The 17797-nt window shown below is 33.2% G+C and overlaps 2 protein-coding genes across 3 annotated transcripts in view; one reads left to right on the forward strand and one right to left on the reverse strand.

Annotated features, from left to right (window-relative positions):
* The window catches only part of LOC106460972 (CD151 antigen-like), a 75964-nt gene extending 65000 nt beyond the window's left edge, over window positions 1-10964 (forward strand). The window contains exons 5-9 of one of the 2 annotated variants that reach the window (XM_022387764.1): window positions 1705-1779; window positions 3760-3855; window positions 5037-5216; window positions 7949-8032; window positions 8774-8932. In XM_022387764.1, the coding sequence (XP_022243472.1) occupies window positions 1705-1779; window positions 3760-3855; window positions 5037-5216; window positions 7949-8032; window positions 8774-8824 (486 nt within the window). In that variant the 3' untranslated portion in view covers window positions 8825-8932. Of the gene's footprint in view, window positions 1-1704; window positions 1780-3759; window positions 3856-5036; window positions 5217-7948; window positions 8033-8773 lie in introns of both variants that reach the window. The other variant, XM_013920735.2, reaches the window with a different exon arrangement.
* Window positions 10965-15658: 4694 nt separating this feature from the next.
* Window positions 15659-17797, reverse strand: part of LOC111086135 — a 61939-nt gene continuing 59800 nt past the window's right edge. The window contains exons 4-5 of the mRNA XM_022387758.1: window positions 16785-16968; window positions 15659-15821 (exon numbers count right to left, since the gene is read on the reverse strand). Coding sequence (XP_022243466.1) covers window positions 15659-15821; window positions 16785-16968 — 347 coding nt within the window. The remainder of the gene's footprint in view (window positions 15822-16784; window positions 16969-17797) is intronic.

Raw genomic sequence — 17797 nt, forward strand, 5'->3', positions numbered from 1 at the left:
CTCAGGAGAACAATAGTCTGAAGAAGAATAGCCAACTATTCGAAAGCGCTCGAGTTTTGGGTCTTATTTTAAGTCTAATTTGTCAGACGATGTTGATGAATATTGCTAATGATCCTAGAAATAACTTTTTGTTGTGTTTCGTGTGCCACCTGTTAACAATCACTATAATTAGATGATAGCAAGTTGTTACGAGAGCTAAACAGTCACCAAACATTGGACAATTCTTAAATCCTAAGTGCATTGGTCTTCATGAGGTAACTTAATTGGTTTTAAACTGATTGGGTAGTTCAGACTTTGAAGAGGTAACTTAATTGGTTTTAAACTGATTGGGTAGTTCAGTTTAAAAAACATATAACAAATTGAAAGTTATGTATATATCACTTAAGTGTATTTTAGTCTACTTTCCTTGTATGTATGACCTTAGTTGCCCACAGTTACATTTACCATCTCATGTGCAGTCAATTCTATTTTGTTCGCCGTTAGAAGACTTTAATTGGATGAACTTTAGTAAATAAGTTATTAAAAATGAATACACATATTCCTCTACTTAATGTTTTGAATTTTCTTTCTTGGTCAGATTTTGCTTATTTGTTTGTTTGTTTCTTCCTAGAATATAAGAAAGACATTTTCATTGTTTCGCAGCACATTGTTGTGGTTGTAATTGTTTTATTCCGAAATTGAACAACTTCATATTTCAAACCATTAATTTCTGATGGTCAAAATCCATCACCTTGCGAGATATTTATGGTTGTTATTCAAGGCTGACAACATACTTTCCATTACTCATTTTGTAAAAGGCTGAAAATCCCATGATTCCTAACAGGAAGCATACATTTGAAGGTTTGATAACTGTCATCTTGGCAGATGTATTGCATGATAACTGTCCCCTTTGGCAGATGTATTGCATGATAACTGTCCCCTTGGCAGATGTATTGCAAGATAACTGTCCCCTTGGCAGATGTATTGCAAGATAACTGTCCCCTTGGCAGATGTATTGCACGATAGCTGTCACTTTGGCAGATGTATTGCATGATAACTGTCACTTTGGCAGATATATTGCATAGATAACTGTCCCTTGGCAGATGTATTGCATGATAACTGTCCCCTTGGCAGATGAATTGCACGATTGTTACTCAGATATGCCAGGGTTCGTAGATTCACCTATAATCGTGGTTAAGGTTCGAATATATAAATATTCCCTCATTTAATTTTGTTTTCCTTATTTAGTTTTGTATATTTAATACTGAATATATTCTAATACAAATAAGGAAGAGAAAGAAAAAATTAAACTTGAAACAAGTCGACTTTTAAATTGTACATAAATGTTTTGATTTAAGTAATTTTGAATTTAATACGAACAGCTTTGTAAATTAAGAACAATTATGTAAATCTGTTTGTTTGTAGTTAAGCACAAAGCTAAACGATAGGCTGGCTATCTGTGCTCTGCCCACCACGGGTATCGAAACCTGGATTTTTAAGGCATAAGTCCGCAGACATACCACTGTGCCACTGGGGGACATCTAAATTTGATAGAAAAAAATAAGACTTTTTAAGTTAATAAATACATTGTACAAGTTCTAGGCCTCACGATGAAGTAATTCCTGTTCAGCTACAAGTCGTATAGTATAAATTGAGAATTATTTGATAAAGAATATGCCTTTGTATTTTTATTCTACCTCAAATGATACCAATATTTTATTTCAGTTCTTCATAATCCTTTTTATGATATTTATCACGATGCTTGTGGGTGGAATTCTGGGATACGTCTTCAGAAATGAGGTAAGACATTCCTTAAAACGTTTGTGTATTTTAGAAAAATAACAATTATTAACCATTTGGCTGAGTTCAAAACTTCAAACCATTGTCTGGTCAATATATAATGTATGTCATGTTTCTGTTGCCCTGTAAACACTAAGTGTTGGAATAAAATGTATTTTAAGCCATTTTTTACAGTCAGTATTAACATGTTAGTCTACATCGTTCCCCCCCCCCTACTATTAAACAAAACTTGCAAGGTTTTTCATTTTCTAAAAATAATATTAATACAGAAGCTAAGGTAGACAGAGAAAGACAAGAACTAAATATAGGAACCTCACAGTAAATGCTCCTGGCAAAAATAGCAACGTGTTTCCTCCCTCTTCGGAGATATTTACATTCTAATGAAAGGAAGGGAGAAAAATAGAAATAATCAGAGGAAAAGAAGAAAGTCAAACAAGTTTCAAATAGGAGTTGTAATATATTGTGGAAAATAAAGAAATAAATGGTTCAGTATTTGTTAGAATTGAATTATTAGCGGAATATGAGTAAACGTTTAATGTTAAAAGTTTGTTTGTGTGTTCTTGAATTTCGCGCAATCCTACACGAGGGATATCTGCGCTAACCGTCCCTAATTTAGCAGTGTAAGACTAGAGGGAAGGCAGCTAGTCATCACCACCCACCGCCAACTCTTGGGCTACTCTTTTACCAACGAACAGTGGGATTGACCGTCACAATATAACGCCCCCACGGCTGAAAGGGCGAGCATGTTTGGTGTGACGGGGATTCGAACCCATGACCCTCAGATTGCGAGTCAAGCGCCCAAACCACCTGGCCAAGCATTGTTTCGAAATTATCCTTATGCACACATCAAATGTCATAAAACATAAGAATTATATTACTTCGAAGATTTATCAACATCTTATACCTAATGTTAAAAGTAATAATAATAATACTTATAAGGTTTAATGCATCCATGTATCATATTATTAGTAAATTAATAGTAAACATAAGCATGACCAGGTATGAAATACCTACATAAACATTTTCTGTTCATTTACTATACAAATAATAATTTTATGAATACATTTGAACAATCGTAATTACATTAACATCTTTGTAAGCACACAAAAACTACACAAGGATTATCTGCGATAGCCATCCTTAATTTTGATTTTGAACTGATAGATTAGAGCTAAGGCAATCAGTCAACAACACGGTGACCAGTAATTTGACTCGTAGTATTTTCACACACCCCCATACATATCATTTCTTGTAAATTCACTCCCTGTAATAATTTATTACAGAGAGGGAATTTACAAGGAGTGAAATGCGTGGGGGAATGAAATTACTGGGAGTGAATTCTCCTACAACTATCAAATGTGACTTTCTTACTATTAAGATATCAAGTGTAACATTTCTTACGGTTAAGACATCAATTTGTATTTCTTTTTTCCACTATTAAAGTATTTAGAACTGAAATATCGTGTTATTCTGCTATTTTTACTTGCTACCATGAGCGTCCGCAGGATAGGGCAAGGGGGGGCATTTCTCCTCCTGTAATTTCAGAAGAAAATTTATTGGAATAATTTATTTCAAAAATGAAAATTAGAAAATAATACAATTTAAACATAAATGACGAAATTAGGTTAACGTAAGTAAACCATAATAAGCCAGAGCATCGCATTCAAACTTAAAGCAAATGGTCTACGCTCTGCGATGGCTTGCCCCCACCTGGAATAAATTCTGCGTACGCTCAGCCAGAGGCGTCGGAACCGGGGGTGGTGGGAGTGCTGTAGCACCCCCGCTTTTACATATTTGTCTTATATAGCAATTGTAAATTATATTATTATATTATCTGCATGTATAGCCAAGCCACCCCCAATTTTCAATTCCTTCCTACACCACTGCATGCTTGCTACCGCTAAGGGTACATCTGGATGTATAATATATCAGAACATAACCGTTTCGCTTCATTTACTGAATGATTATTTGTCCTCGTAGGTGGATGAACATATGCACAGTGAGATGTTGAAGACAGTCAAGCAGTACATGAACGATACACCAGTAACAGAAGCGTGGGACGCAGTACAGGAAAAGGTAAGTTAACATGTGTTCTAGATGGCTATTGATTTCTTCAGTTTCCGAAATCCCCATCACAAACTGCTCCTGCTTTCATTGGCACCTAGGCAACATATCCAAATGTTAGGAAGAAATTATGCATGGTAATTATATAGATCACATTAGACATATTGTAATAACATTTTCAATTTGAACGACACTTTATTCAACACGTGGGCTAAACGACCTCGTCAAAGGTCTTTAGAGTTTGGGCATAGCCATTCCTAATTTAGAACTACTGATCAAAAGAAAGACAACCTATCAGCGGCACTCGCCGCATATCAGGTTGCTTTGAACCAATTAGTATGATTGCTTGTAATAGTTATCACACCTCCTCAGCTGAAGATGCAGAGCATGTTCAGTGGTATGCCGTGGCCTAGATCTTGGACTTTCCCATCCGTAGCCCGTACCACTTACTGCTAGGCCACGTATGGACCGACAGAATGGTATTATAAAAAGCGAAATTTTTTGTAGCTTTCCAGGTTTAATTACTACGTAGTAATTGTAACATTTCCTAGGTTTATATCTAATGTTAACTTTAATAAATTATTTGGAAAAACATAAGATAATATCATTGATAATAATAACACTAAATTATTTAAGCTCAAATTCGTTGCTTCAAAATACTTTCTGTACACTACCATACTGTTATAGGTAATGATTTGTTTGTTTTGAATTTGAATTTTTAATACATTTAATGATGTAATAAATCTGTGATGATGTTGAAACTAAAATGTGCTTATATTCTATGCAGTAAAATATTGATAAATGACTAGAACAAAACCAGAGAGACGAGATCATATAATTAATTCAATGTTTTGAAACCTCTAATCTAAAAACGAAAAGTTTAAAAGCCCAGAACAGGATGTTTTGCTCTCTACAGTATATATGTATTTTTAAGTCAGTCAATAACTAACATTGAACTGTAAACGATAAATTAAAGATCTGGATAAAAATCGCTTTGGATTTGAGTTTAGAGGAATACAACACTGAAGTTAGCCTGTGTTGAGTGAAACAATACCTTGATGCCTTTGTTATTGTGATTAGGTTATTCCTTACAGATGTATGTGTGTTAAATAAATAGGTAGCAAATTTCTTATTAACTATGAGCATCATTTCTATTAACTTATTATTTCATTGTGATATTATACCTTTCTAAGTTTGAGTGCTGCGGGATGATACCTGGCGAAGATACTTCGCACCAGCCATACAAGATTTGGATGGATATGAACCACAATTTCAAGATGACAGGTCCTCAGGTCCCATCTAGCTGTTGTAAGTCAAAAGCGTTGCTTTCTCAGTGTCAGAGGAACCCATCGGAGGAAACCACGTGGATGAAAGTAAGCCATTGTTAGTTTCAGTTAAGAGTCTCTTCATTAAGTTCTAGGGATTTTCATTCATTAAACCTGTTACAAAATTTACGAATACGATAATAGTTATATGTTCAAAAACATTGTTTATGGTGTTGTATTGGCTATGTGTTTATTCAGGTGCCCTGATATCCAACAGATAGAAAACAACAACCATATTATGATGTTATATTGGCTATGTGTTTATTCAGGTACACTGATATCCAACAGATAGAAAACAACAACCTTGTTATAGTGTTGTATTGCTTATGTGTTTATTCAGGTACACTGATATCCAACATATACTACAACCAATTTTATTATTTCATATATTTTACTGCCAAAGTGTGATGAGCGTATTGTAAAAATCTTATAGCGAAGGAAGACAAAGAATCATATTGTTTCAAAGAAATGTTATCCATAGTTGACTTGATGAAGAACCAGCAGAAGTGTGACTAATGTGAACGGATGTAACATATACTACATTAAATATTTTTGTTCTCTTTTAATATGCCTATCTTTTTCATGATGTTTTGATAAAGTAACAATTGCTAAACGAACAAAACAACACATATTTGGGAAAGACAGAGAACAGTTAAATTATCCTTACCTTGACAATAATTTACTGCATGTTGATAAACACAAGGCCGGTGTGTTCGTGGGACAAAAATCTTCTCAACAAGAGAGAAAAAAAATTGTCTTACCTTGACAATAATTTACTGCATGTTGATAAACACAAGGCCGGTGTGTTCGTGGGACAAATATCTTCTCAACAAGAGAGAAAAAAAATTGTCTTACCTTGACAATAATTGACTGCACATTGATAAACACAAGTTCAATGTGTGCGCGGGAAAAAATCCCCTCAACAAGAGAGAAAAAAATTGTCTTACCTTGACAATAATTTACTGCATGTTGATAAACACAAGCCCGGTGTGTTCGCGGGACAAAAATCTCCTCAACAAGAGAGAACAAAAATTGTCTTACCTTAACAATAATTGATTGCATATTGATAAACACAAGTTCGATGTGTGCGCGGGAAAAAAATCCCCTCAACAAGAGAGAAAAAAATTGTCTTACCGTAACAATAATTGACTGCATATTGATAAACACAAGTCCGATGTGTGCGCGGGAAAAAATCTCCTCAACAAGAGAGGAAAAGTTTAACTGGAGACATCCTTGATTAATAGTTTAGTCACTTATTCAAAAAAGAACCTGTACATGCCAAAAATTACATTGTTTTCTGTACTTTACCTGAAAGAAGAAACTCAGAGAAATAACTTATGAAAGAAAATTGTAAAGTAATGGCAACACGACACCTCTTAACGCCATAGTAAGATATTCACACTCAAGGAATAGGAATAAAGAAGTGAAAATTGAAATTTTGTTTCGCTCTGAAACACCTTTTTACTTTTATTCATTAATTTTATTATAACAACTTACCCATGCTTAGAGATTCAAATGTTCAAATTATTTTATTATAACAACTTACCCATGCTTAGAGATTCAAATGTTCAAATTATTTTATTATAACAACTTACCCATGCTTAAAGATTCAAATGTTCAAATTATTTGATTATAACAAATTACCCATGCTTAAAGATTCAAATGTTCAAATTATTTGATTATAACAACTTACCCATGCTTAAAGATTCAAATGCTCAAATTATTTGATTATAACAAATTACCCATGCTTAAAGATTCAAATGTTCAAATTATTTGATTATAACAACTTACCCATGCTTAAAGACTCAAATGTTCAAATTATTTTATTATAACAAATTACCCATGCTTAAAGATTTAAATGTTTAAATTATTTTATTATAACAACTTACCTATGCTTAAAGATTCAAATGTTCAAATTATTTTATTATAACAACTTACCCATGCTTAAAGATTCAAATGTTCAAATTATTTGATTATAACAAATTACCCATGTTTAAAGATTCAAATGTTCAAATTATTTTATTATAACAAATTACCCATGCTTAAAGCTTGAAATGTTCAAATTATTTTATTATAACAAATTACCCATGCTTAAAGATTTAAATGTTCAAATTATTTTATTATAACAAATTACCCATGCTTAAAGATTTAAATGTTTAAATTATTTAATAAAATGATAAAAGTAGTCAGCAAATGAAAATAGTTAATTAATTTGAGATGTTTATAAAATTTAAGGGTAGTTAAATTGTCATTTTGTTTCTTAAAGCTCGTTTTTTTCTTGAAAAATATTACACAGTACCTAGATCTATTTTAAATACTTACAGATATTTAAGAAAAAACTTTTCATATTTTAATTTTAAAATGTTCATACCTTTTCTTAGCTGTTGCAAAAACAAAATGGCAGACATTTATTGAAAACAGACGTAATCTGCGGTATTACAAACCTTAAGTATTGTTTATATGTATTTTAACTTACGAAAAGTAGGTTCGACTATATATGATTGAGTATTCTCACGAGTTTTGAGCGAAAGCTGTGTTAGTAATTTTTTCTTTTACTCCGCGCCGTGTTTAATATGCAACAAGCAGCACCCCTTGTTTACTGAATGCCATTTCAATGATGCCAAATTTGCAGTTGTAAAAAAAGGTTATTAGTAGTCTCTTATCTGTCAACATTTTGATAAAGCGTAGTATTGCCAAACGTTTACGTTGTATCGTTCAGTTTTAATGTTCTATTTTTAGTACGTATCCCTAACAGTATCACTTGTTTGTCTCTTGTATAGGGATGTTATGAAGAACTAAAAGAATTCGTGAAGAGGCATGCTATAATCGTTGGTGGCATAGGCATAGGAATTTCCTGTGTTTTGGTAAGTAATTCCCGATTGAAGGTGGCATAGGTATAGGAATTTCCTGTGTTTTGGTAAGTATTTCTCGATTGTAGGTGGTAAATTCATATACCTATCTTGTGTTTTGGTAAGTAATTCCCGATCGAAGTAAAAGATCAGAAAAATCATTTTCGACTTGAGTTGAGCTCTTATAAAATTATTAGATGCTTCTTGGTTTTGTAATTTAATTTTGACTTTTTTTGTCTTATTTATAGAAACATATTTGATTTCTAATTCCTCTAGGTTTTTGTTACTATTTTTTTTATATTTTAAGATTAGAACTTCTCGGCAATAATTGTCTGCTAAAAACTTCAATATAGTTACATTATATTTCAACTTCCCCTATTTTCAATCTTAAAATTGTTAAATATATTTAAAGTAAAATTGGAAAAATAATTCTATGATAGTGAGTGAAATGTAGACCCAAAAGTTTAAAATTGTTCACCATCTTTAGAGCATATTAATCTTTAAACTATTCTTACTTTTATTTGTTCACATTCTCGTATTTTTGTTGTAATAAACGTCAATGCTAAAGTGAAGGAGTGTTTTTAATTTCTAATAAAATATAACGTATACCAAGGACGTTTTATTCTTCCTTGACTTAAATATGTGTAGTTTAGGACACAGTAAATGAGATTCTCTGTTATTTAGAATAAAACAGATTTGTGAAAACTACGGTTTTGAATTTTCTTTTGTTTACATCCTTAACTTTTTCTTTTCCAGATTTTGGGAATGGTTTTCTCCTGCGCCCTCTTTTTGTTGATAGGAAGCTAAACGTTTTGTTATTGCAGTCAAACTACTGCTACGCCATCTGGGTACTTAGCCACAAACTTTTTATTTTATTTTTATTTTTTGAATTCAAAGAAACTTTGTGTTAGTCAGCCAGAGATTTGATAAAAGTGCCTATATTCAGACTATTTGAAAAACACCAATTCAAATGGTAACTAGTATTTCAGTAATGAAAATCTTGTGGCTTGTTTTTTATGTTATGTTTTAAAATATTTTGTCTGAAAAAAAAGAAGAACCAGCACGACATTAGGAATTGTTCCTTCTGGCAAGAAAACAAATATTTTCTCCAAAGACTCACCACTGGTAACGCCAGTAACTTACTGTTTTTATTTCTGAAAAATGACATTTTTATTTCTCGAGAATGTTCAAAAACCAGCAGGATTTTATTCATTTTAAGTCAACCATATCAGGTAACAACCAACAAACGTACACCAATGATGATTATGATGTGGGCATTTCTGTCCTTGTTCTTCTTCCCTTTACCAGTTTGTTAGAATTCGGCTAGTGACACAAATTTAACTGCGTGCAGCAGCATCACAAACACCAGTCCACACAAGCCGTCACTGAGAGGACCAGAAAAGGTGAAAGTTGGAGGATTCTAGGTCAGGAGGGGGAATATTGTCAATCCGCACTAATCAAACGCAGTCGCCACACAACGAGTAGATGGGATCTGGCAGAGGACATTTTCCAACAGTAGACATATGTTAACTTATTAATACTATCATTCCTCAGTCATTACTGTATCATATATCCAACGTATGGGAGAGAAAATCTTTATACTTTCTGAACATCCCTCATACAATATGAACTACTTATTGTAGTATCATTTAAACTTTTAAAGCAAGCGAGTTCAGTAGCGCTTATGAACTGAATCAAAATGATTCATGAAAAATCTGTTTAATGTCATGACAGAAGTAGTAGTGTTTTTCCAAGGGTATGAAATATGAATGACTTTTGATAACAAAACCAAAAAGTATGATCCCTACTTAATATTCCAAGACAACTATATTTGAAAATTAACATTGGTATTAAACTAAAATTAAGATCTTCCCTGAAGAAAAAAAAATATTGTTATCCTTATGATATTTATCCTGTATATATGGAGCTCCTAAGTAATATACTGCATGACAGTGGATTTCGGTGTTCGTAGTGAAAATATTACAGAATAAATACCAGTTCAAATAAATCAAAATTACTTGTGTAACTACACAGAAAATGTTTAAATCTAGTGTTTGAAAAATACATCTAAATTTGGAACTTACTATTTATTTATATGGCATCATTTATAATAATTATAACGATAGTATGGGGTTTTGAATCTGAAGTCATTTTCTTAATATCTGGAAACAAATGTTGTTATACTGGTAGTTTTACGTACTAAAAAAGTAGGATTATACAACCAAACTTATAGCCTAGTTCTGTCGTTTGGTTGATCTTAAATGTGGAGCACAGCAAATACGCTGCTCATATCATACGACATGGTTAAAATAGTATCATTCATTAGATACGTGTAAAAAACGTAACATTACATTCTTGCCATTGTATGTTTAGAAATAAAGATAAACACTTACATTCCTGAAATGACGTAGATCATTATACTATCAAAAACTGTATGTTTAAAATATTGAAGATGCAGTGAACTTTATTTGATTTGTTACCATAAAAAATGTCCCTTTTTTCACCACGTGATTTCTTTGAAAAAACAACAACTCGAAATTCAAACTGTTCCATTTCATATTTTGATGTTTAAAACAATTGACAAAAATCATTATATTGTTTTATTTCATGATTGTCTTGTCAATCTTTGTTCATTTAGTAAAGTGTTTCGCATTGGCTTTTTTTTTTAAATCGCACTTGATAGACTTTTAAATGTTGTAATGGTTTGTTGACCAAGTTTGTCTGTATGAACATTTTTAGATGCTATAGAATAGTTGGCATGAAGATTATTAGATGTCTAGCTGGCTTGTGCACTTTTTGCATCCTAGCCTCAAAGTACTTAAGCCTTAAGGCCATGCAGGCATGCGCACTGCATGTAGAACTTTGCATTCTGCATGCTATGATGTAAATTCTGTATCATGTAGTCTAGATGTATTTATTAATTGAATAAATGGTTGTACACAAAGAACTATGCCGTGTAATGTTATGGTGTTTTAGTGTAAGTGTGCATCAGTATATAATTACCATGAAAAGTGACACAACCGGTTTTATCAAAGCTGTCTGGCTTGTAACAAAGAGAAAAGCATGCACATAACTACTTCTGAAAGACCACAAAGAACTTAATATTCTTGAATGAACAAATATGGTGCACCACCATCACTAACATACAATGAAATGAAAACGTACTCACGCATTCACGTAGTAAAACCCCTTAAATAGAGAAATTATGTTTAAAATTTTCTCTTTTAATTCCCACATTGTATTTCCAGTAAGAAACGAGCATGAAAACATATGAAGTACACTTTTTGTTTTGTAAGCCGCTAACAACTAGGTTTTTAGCTTTTATACTGGATCTTCCAGCTGTTTGAACCACAAAGGCACCAAATTATCAAACAAGATACAAGTCTCTTCTTTAATGCTAAATTAGAATCATGCACTCAACTAAAAGGACTTCTATGTAATGGAGATAATTTGAAATAAAAACAACGAATATGACAAAGCTGTCTAAAATATTTTCTTGTTGAATTTTCACGCAAAGCTACTCGAGGACTATCTGCGCTAGCCATCCCCATTATTGAAGTGATAGACTAGGAAGAAGGCAACTAATCAGCAACACCCACCTCCAACTCGTGTGATACTCTTTACCAGTGCATAGTAGAATTGACCGTAATATAATAACGCCCACATGAATGAAAAGGCGGACATGTTCGGCAACGGGTTTCGATCCCATTACCCGCAGATTACGAGCCTACTTCCCTAGCCACCAGGCCTGTAAAAGAAAATGATTTGCCAGCTCCAGCGAAGTACAACTTCAAATAAAATGATGATTCAACTATCCTTCTCAAGAGATACAATACCGTCTGTATACAATAACTGTGGCTCAGCGGTAAGTCTGAGGATTTATAACGCTGAAATTTAAGGGTTAAATCCTTGCGATTCGCACAGAGCAAATAATCCATTGTGTAGACTTGTGCTTAAAACCAAACATACCAATAACTGTACACAAAATAATGACTGTTACTTTCTGGCTCTTTTTATCTGAGTATGTTTGTCTTGCCTGAGACTCTTTTTTTTTCAGATATTGAATCACAGCCGAGGGAAAACACGTATAAGATACTTAAAACATTTTATTAGATAACATTGATTAGCATCTACGACTATTGCTTATCATAATAAAAGCATTTTATATGTTTATCTACAATAGAGCGCACGAAATAAATATTATATTTACAAATAATTAAAAACATCACGTTCTAAAATGAAGCTCACAGTTTTTAATGTAAGAAAACACCTCTCGGAGGCGTTCACGAAAATGGCGAAAAAATTCTTTGTTTATATATACATTTGGCAACCTCAAGAACAGAGGCTCGAATTTCTTGATAAACTCTAACAACACCCTGTAGGGAAACTGTTGGCGATGAAGCCAAAATAAGTGATTGGTTGTTGATTTACGAAAAATGCACATTGTACGTAACATATCTCTGTGAAACGAAATGAAACGAGACTCCTCGTTGATTCCACTAGTGTCTCCATACAGCAAAGAATAACTATCCAACAAGCCACTTTCATTGTCGATTAACCAGATGGCGCTAGTTTTCCGAGACTTCACGAGATTGTGTATGGTTTCACGTAAAATTGAAGGTTTCTTTTCTCGATCGGCTGCATCTTGCATGCTTGCCACCCTGTAAAATAACGAGAGTTAAACTTTGTATTTTTATTGATATATATTGTATTTTAAATGTATAAGTTTCATTACTGATCATTTTTGTACGATAGTTCTCACATGCTTGACTCGTTAATAATTAAGTCTTTCAGAAGAAATATGAGGCAGATCAGAGCTAATGTTAAATCTTTAAAACACAACTGTGGTAGCGAAAATTTCAATTTCATAATTTATTAAAGAGTATATTATAAAACTTGAGATTACATCGTAATGGCAATGTTGCCTTTCTTCTTTTTTTTCATATTCAATCTGTTTAGACATCGTGCAGTATATATAAAAGTACGTGTTAAAGAACGAAATAAGTACTATTAAACGTCAACTTACTGACTCAGTTATGTAAGTTGTAAAAGTAAAATCTAAATACACCACTTGGCAGCTTTCCTTAACCATAAAGATTTGTTCTTTTTTTTTTCTTGAATGTTCCAAGGTATTGACTTTGGAAGAAGATTTTGAAATTTGTGTTTATCACTTGAAATTTCAACTAAATTTGGTTTAGAAGATAAGCGATCTAGAACTTTCAACATGTATATTTATGGCAAGTCCTATTACAAGCTTTTCCATCTGAGATCAGTCAAATACAACCCAAGTCTCCAATAACAATAAAGAACGCACCCAAGAGTTCATTCGGATCTTTTTCATCAACGAAAGAAAAGCACTCTAAGATTACTCCCTTTTTATGAAGTTTCTGAAGAATGAAAACAGAAGCACTCTAAGATTACTCCCTTTTTTGAAGTTTCTGAAGAATGAAAACAGAAGCACTCTAAGATTACTCCTTTTTAAGTTTCTGAAGAATGAAAACAGAAGCACTCTAAGATTACTCCTTCTTCTTGAAGTTTTTGAAGAATGAAAACAGAAGCACTCTAAGATTACTCCCTTTTTTGAAGTTTTTGAAGAATGAAAATAGAAGCACTCTAAGATTACTCCCTTTTTTGGAAGTTTCTGAAGAATGAAAACAGAAGCACTCTAAGATTACTCCTTTTTTTAAGTTTCTAAAGAATGAAAACAGAAGCACTCTAAGATTACTCATTTTTCTTGAAGTTTTTGAAGAATGAAAACAGAAGCACTCTAAGATTACTCCCTTTTTTGAAGTTTCTGAAGAATGAAAATAGAAGCACTCTAAGATTACTCCCTTTTTTTTGGAAGTTTCTGAAGAATGAAAACAGAAGCACTCTAAGATTACTCCCTTTTTTGGAAGTTTCTGAATAATTAAAACAGAAGCACTCTAAGATTACTCACTTTTTTTTGAAGTTTCTGAAGAATGAAATTTTATAACAGTACTCAATGCTACTTACATCCAAATTCTGATGCTTTCAAAAAAAAAAGCTCTTTATTTATAAGAGGATATGTTGAACACCCCTGAAAAACCTATTTTTGACCTGGTGCTATCACTGAGAACCATGACATCATAAGCTGAGAGAAAATGAAATAAAATCTGGAGATGTTAAAGAGGTTTGTATGTCCACTTGAATGGCACCTTATACACACAATGGGCTAAAGGGTCAGTCGGAGATGGTTCTGGTTCAATTATAGCCATCTTTGAATTTTGAACTGTGGACCAGAGGGAAGAAAACCAGTTGATAACTTAAAGCGACTACACTTTATCGAATAGCGGGATTGACTGACACTCTTATAACTTACCCAAAGCTCGGGACAGTTGAAAGATAAAATCAAGTTATGTGCGTAAACAAGCGGTTGCGATTGCACCATATATATAAACATCTTTAAAAGGTGTCAAAACAGTCTCGCCTATCTTCAAAATGTATCATTTTCAATGAAAAATACACACTTTTTCGAAGGGACATGAAAAACCCCAGTAAGGCTTTGCTTCTCGTTTCTTTTTTCTTCCAAAAGTAGCACACATTCTTTATAATCTTAGTTTAACCTCGAAGTGCCCCCCAGTGGCACAGCGGCATGTCTGCGGAGTTACAACGCTAGAATCCGGGTTTCGATACCCGTGGTGGGCAGAGCACAGATAGTCCATTGTATAGCTTTGTGCTTAATTAGAAACAAACAAATAACCTCGAAGTATAATCATACTGAAAATACAAAAATCCCCGCAGCAATTTAATTAAACCCCCATAAGTTCCATACAAGAAGCAAGATAAAGAAACCTGCAGATGATGAAAACCCAAAATTATACCCTCATGGTTATTAAAACAACAAGTGGGAGAGGGAAAATGGTAGTAAAATTCATCAAAATAACTACGAAAAACACATAAACACGGATATATGTATATATAGCTTGAAAGAAGGTTCTCATCCTTAAATCATTTAACAATTTTTTAATGCTAATTTATTCTCGTTTTTGTAAGCTGAGTCAAAATCAAAACAATGACTATACTAGAATAAGAATAATATAATCGTGTTAAAATTGTCACTTTCCGTTTTCGATTTTACAGACAGACTTACAGAAACAAAAATCCGAGTTTTTCTGCTATGGAAAGTCTGGTTTGTTTGTTGAATTTCGTGTAAAGTTACTCGAGGGCTATCTGCGTTAGCCATCCCTAATTCAGAAGTGATAGACTAGAAGGAAGGCAGATAGTCAACACCACTCACCACCAGCTCGTGGGTTACTCTAATCGAATAGCGGGATTGACCGTAACATTATAACGCCCCATAACTGAAAGAACGAGCATGTTCGGTGATAGGATTCGAACCCTCGATCCGCAAATTACGAGTCTAGTGCCCTACCCACCAGACCATGCCAGACTCAGAAAATTTAGTTATTTATATGCAAAAATCATATATTAGGGGACTTGTTTGTTTGTATTTAAGCATAGAAACACAGGAATCGAACCCCAATTTTCTAGAATACTAGACAAAATTCAGCTTTACAAAAAAGATAAGGCATCATTAAGTAAACTTAATATCCTGATGCACAGACTTTATGATATTGAATGTAAAAACAACCTAAAATACTAACTAATATTATTTTTGCTTTACCTGTCATAGTTTCCTGTAACATAATCGAAGACGATAAGATCACTCCACTGAGCTAGTTCGACAAGCTGTTTTTTTCGCAATTTCCGAAGTTCTGGAGACTTCCGGGATATCACTTCTCCTTTCTCTAAAGCACGAATAAGGATTTCTGGCATTCTCTCCCTGCAACGTACATGAACGTGTTTCTTTTAACGAAAGAACGAATGAAATTTAACTTCCTAGAACTTTAATTATTTTAAGAAAGTTAACTGAGAAAAGCCTATGTTTTCTGCACTTTTCGTGCTATACTTATCCAACTAATTTGTGCTAATTCGATTGGAAGTTTGAACTTGCCTACTAAGAGCTTCAGTCCAACGTATCATCGTCTTTAGGGTAATTCCGCGTGCTTATAATGGATCTTTTGTTAAAAACCAAAACTAAATCTGAAAATAAATGTTGTTGTGGATGAACTTAATTCAAATGTATATTAATCAAAATCAGTTGTTGTTTTTTGTTGTTTTTTTTTAGCTCAAAGCTACACAATGCTATCTGCACTCTGTCCATTCCGGGTAACCACCGGGAGACATCAAAACTAAAAAAAATCACATTAACTATCCCAAATTTGTCGTATTTAATTGTATTAGTCTTTGTACAAAAATTCCTATTAACATTTAATTTTAATCAAAATATAAAATTGTAATTATTCAGCTTCTCATTTCGAGAAAACAGCATTTAAAATTAATTATCTACACTAATATTGCAATAATATTGTTGATTGCATTATTGTAAAATTTCCACTTATTTTTATGTCATTTACATTATGGAAACTTTCTGACATCAGAAAAAATAAAATATTGAAAGTCTAAAATACTCAAATACTCCAAACAGCATATCCAGCCTAATTGATATTCGTACTTAAAACATACTGAATTATTCCAGATACTTGTTAGTTTATGAAATCAAAAACTTATAGTTTGATGATTTAATACGCTTTATTTAAGATTTATTTACAAACTCTAAACCTTATTGTGTGTTCCACTTATTTTTTAGAAAACAATCATCAGGTCAAAATAACTGTAACAAAAAAGTAATTATAGAAAACGAGAAAAAAAACAAACGGTTTTATCTTTTTAAATCGGATCTCACCGTTCTAAATAATCAATCCATTGGATGAGGGCGATAGTTGAGTTCAATGCCCATCCTGATCGCAAAAGCGTGCTGGAAACATTTAAATTTTTCCACTGTTGCCCGACATCCGGGGCTGAGAGCGTTACCGCAGGAACATTATGTATGCCGAGAAGACGAGATAAATAAAAGGACAAAAGTTCCCCTGAAAGATAAACATTTTTTTATATATAATATGTAATATGGGAAACGTATTATGCAGGGTAAAATTCTGTTTACAGAAAAAAAAGGCTTAATGAAATCTTTGAAGCAATTCAGGACATTTTTTCATTGTATCAAACGAGCTTTAGTAAGATTTGTATTAATATGTCGAATTTGTGGTCAAACTACTAAAACTCTGCCACCGCCACTGACTAGAGAGAAGGCATCCAGTCAGCAGCAATCTGTAACCCCTCATCTACGATAATGGGTTGACTGTAACACTTATAACACATATTATTAACATGCGGAGAATACTTTGTGGCATCCCACGAATTCGATCCCGGTTCGAAATCCAGAGCTCTACCACAGGGTCAACTTGCGCCTTCGATGTAAAATAAGGTTTAGATTTTTATTTAATATAAAGAAACATTCATCCTCCTTCCATGCTTGCATATAATCATTCGGCTTCCTTCTGATTATGCAATTAATGTCCATTTTTGTCATCCTTATCTTCTGTTTTTAAGTCGTCTGTAGCGTTAATGGTATTTTAGTTAAATTACCGTTTCTGAAAGTGAAATTTTCTAACATCAAGTTTGTTTGTTTGTTATGGACTTCGCGCAAAGCTACACGAGGGCTATCTGCGCTAGCCGTCCCTAATTTAGCAGTGTAAGACTAGAGGGAAGGCAGCTAGTCATCACCAACTCTTGGGCTACTCTTTTACCAACGAATAGTGGGATTGACCGTCACATTATAACGCCCCCACGACTGAAAGGGCGAGCTTTTTTGGTGTGACGGGGATTCGAACCCGCGACCCGTAGATTGCGAGTCGAGCG

The sequence above is a fragment of the Limulus polyphemus genome, unplaced genomic scaffold (genome assembly GCF_000517525.1).
Source record: "Limulus polyphemus unplaced genomic scaffold, Limulus_polyphemus-2.1.2 Scaffold872, whole genome shotgun sequence".
Lineage (NCBI taxonomy): Eukaryota > Metazoa > Arthropoda > Merostomata > Xiphosura > Limulidae > Limulus > Limulus polyphemus.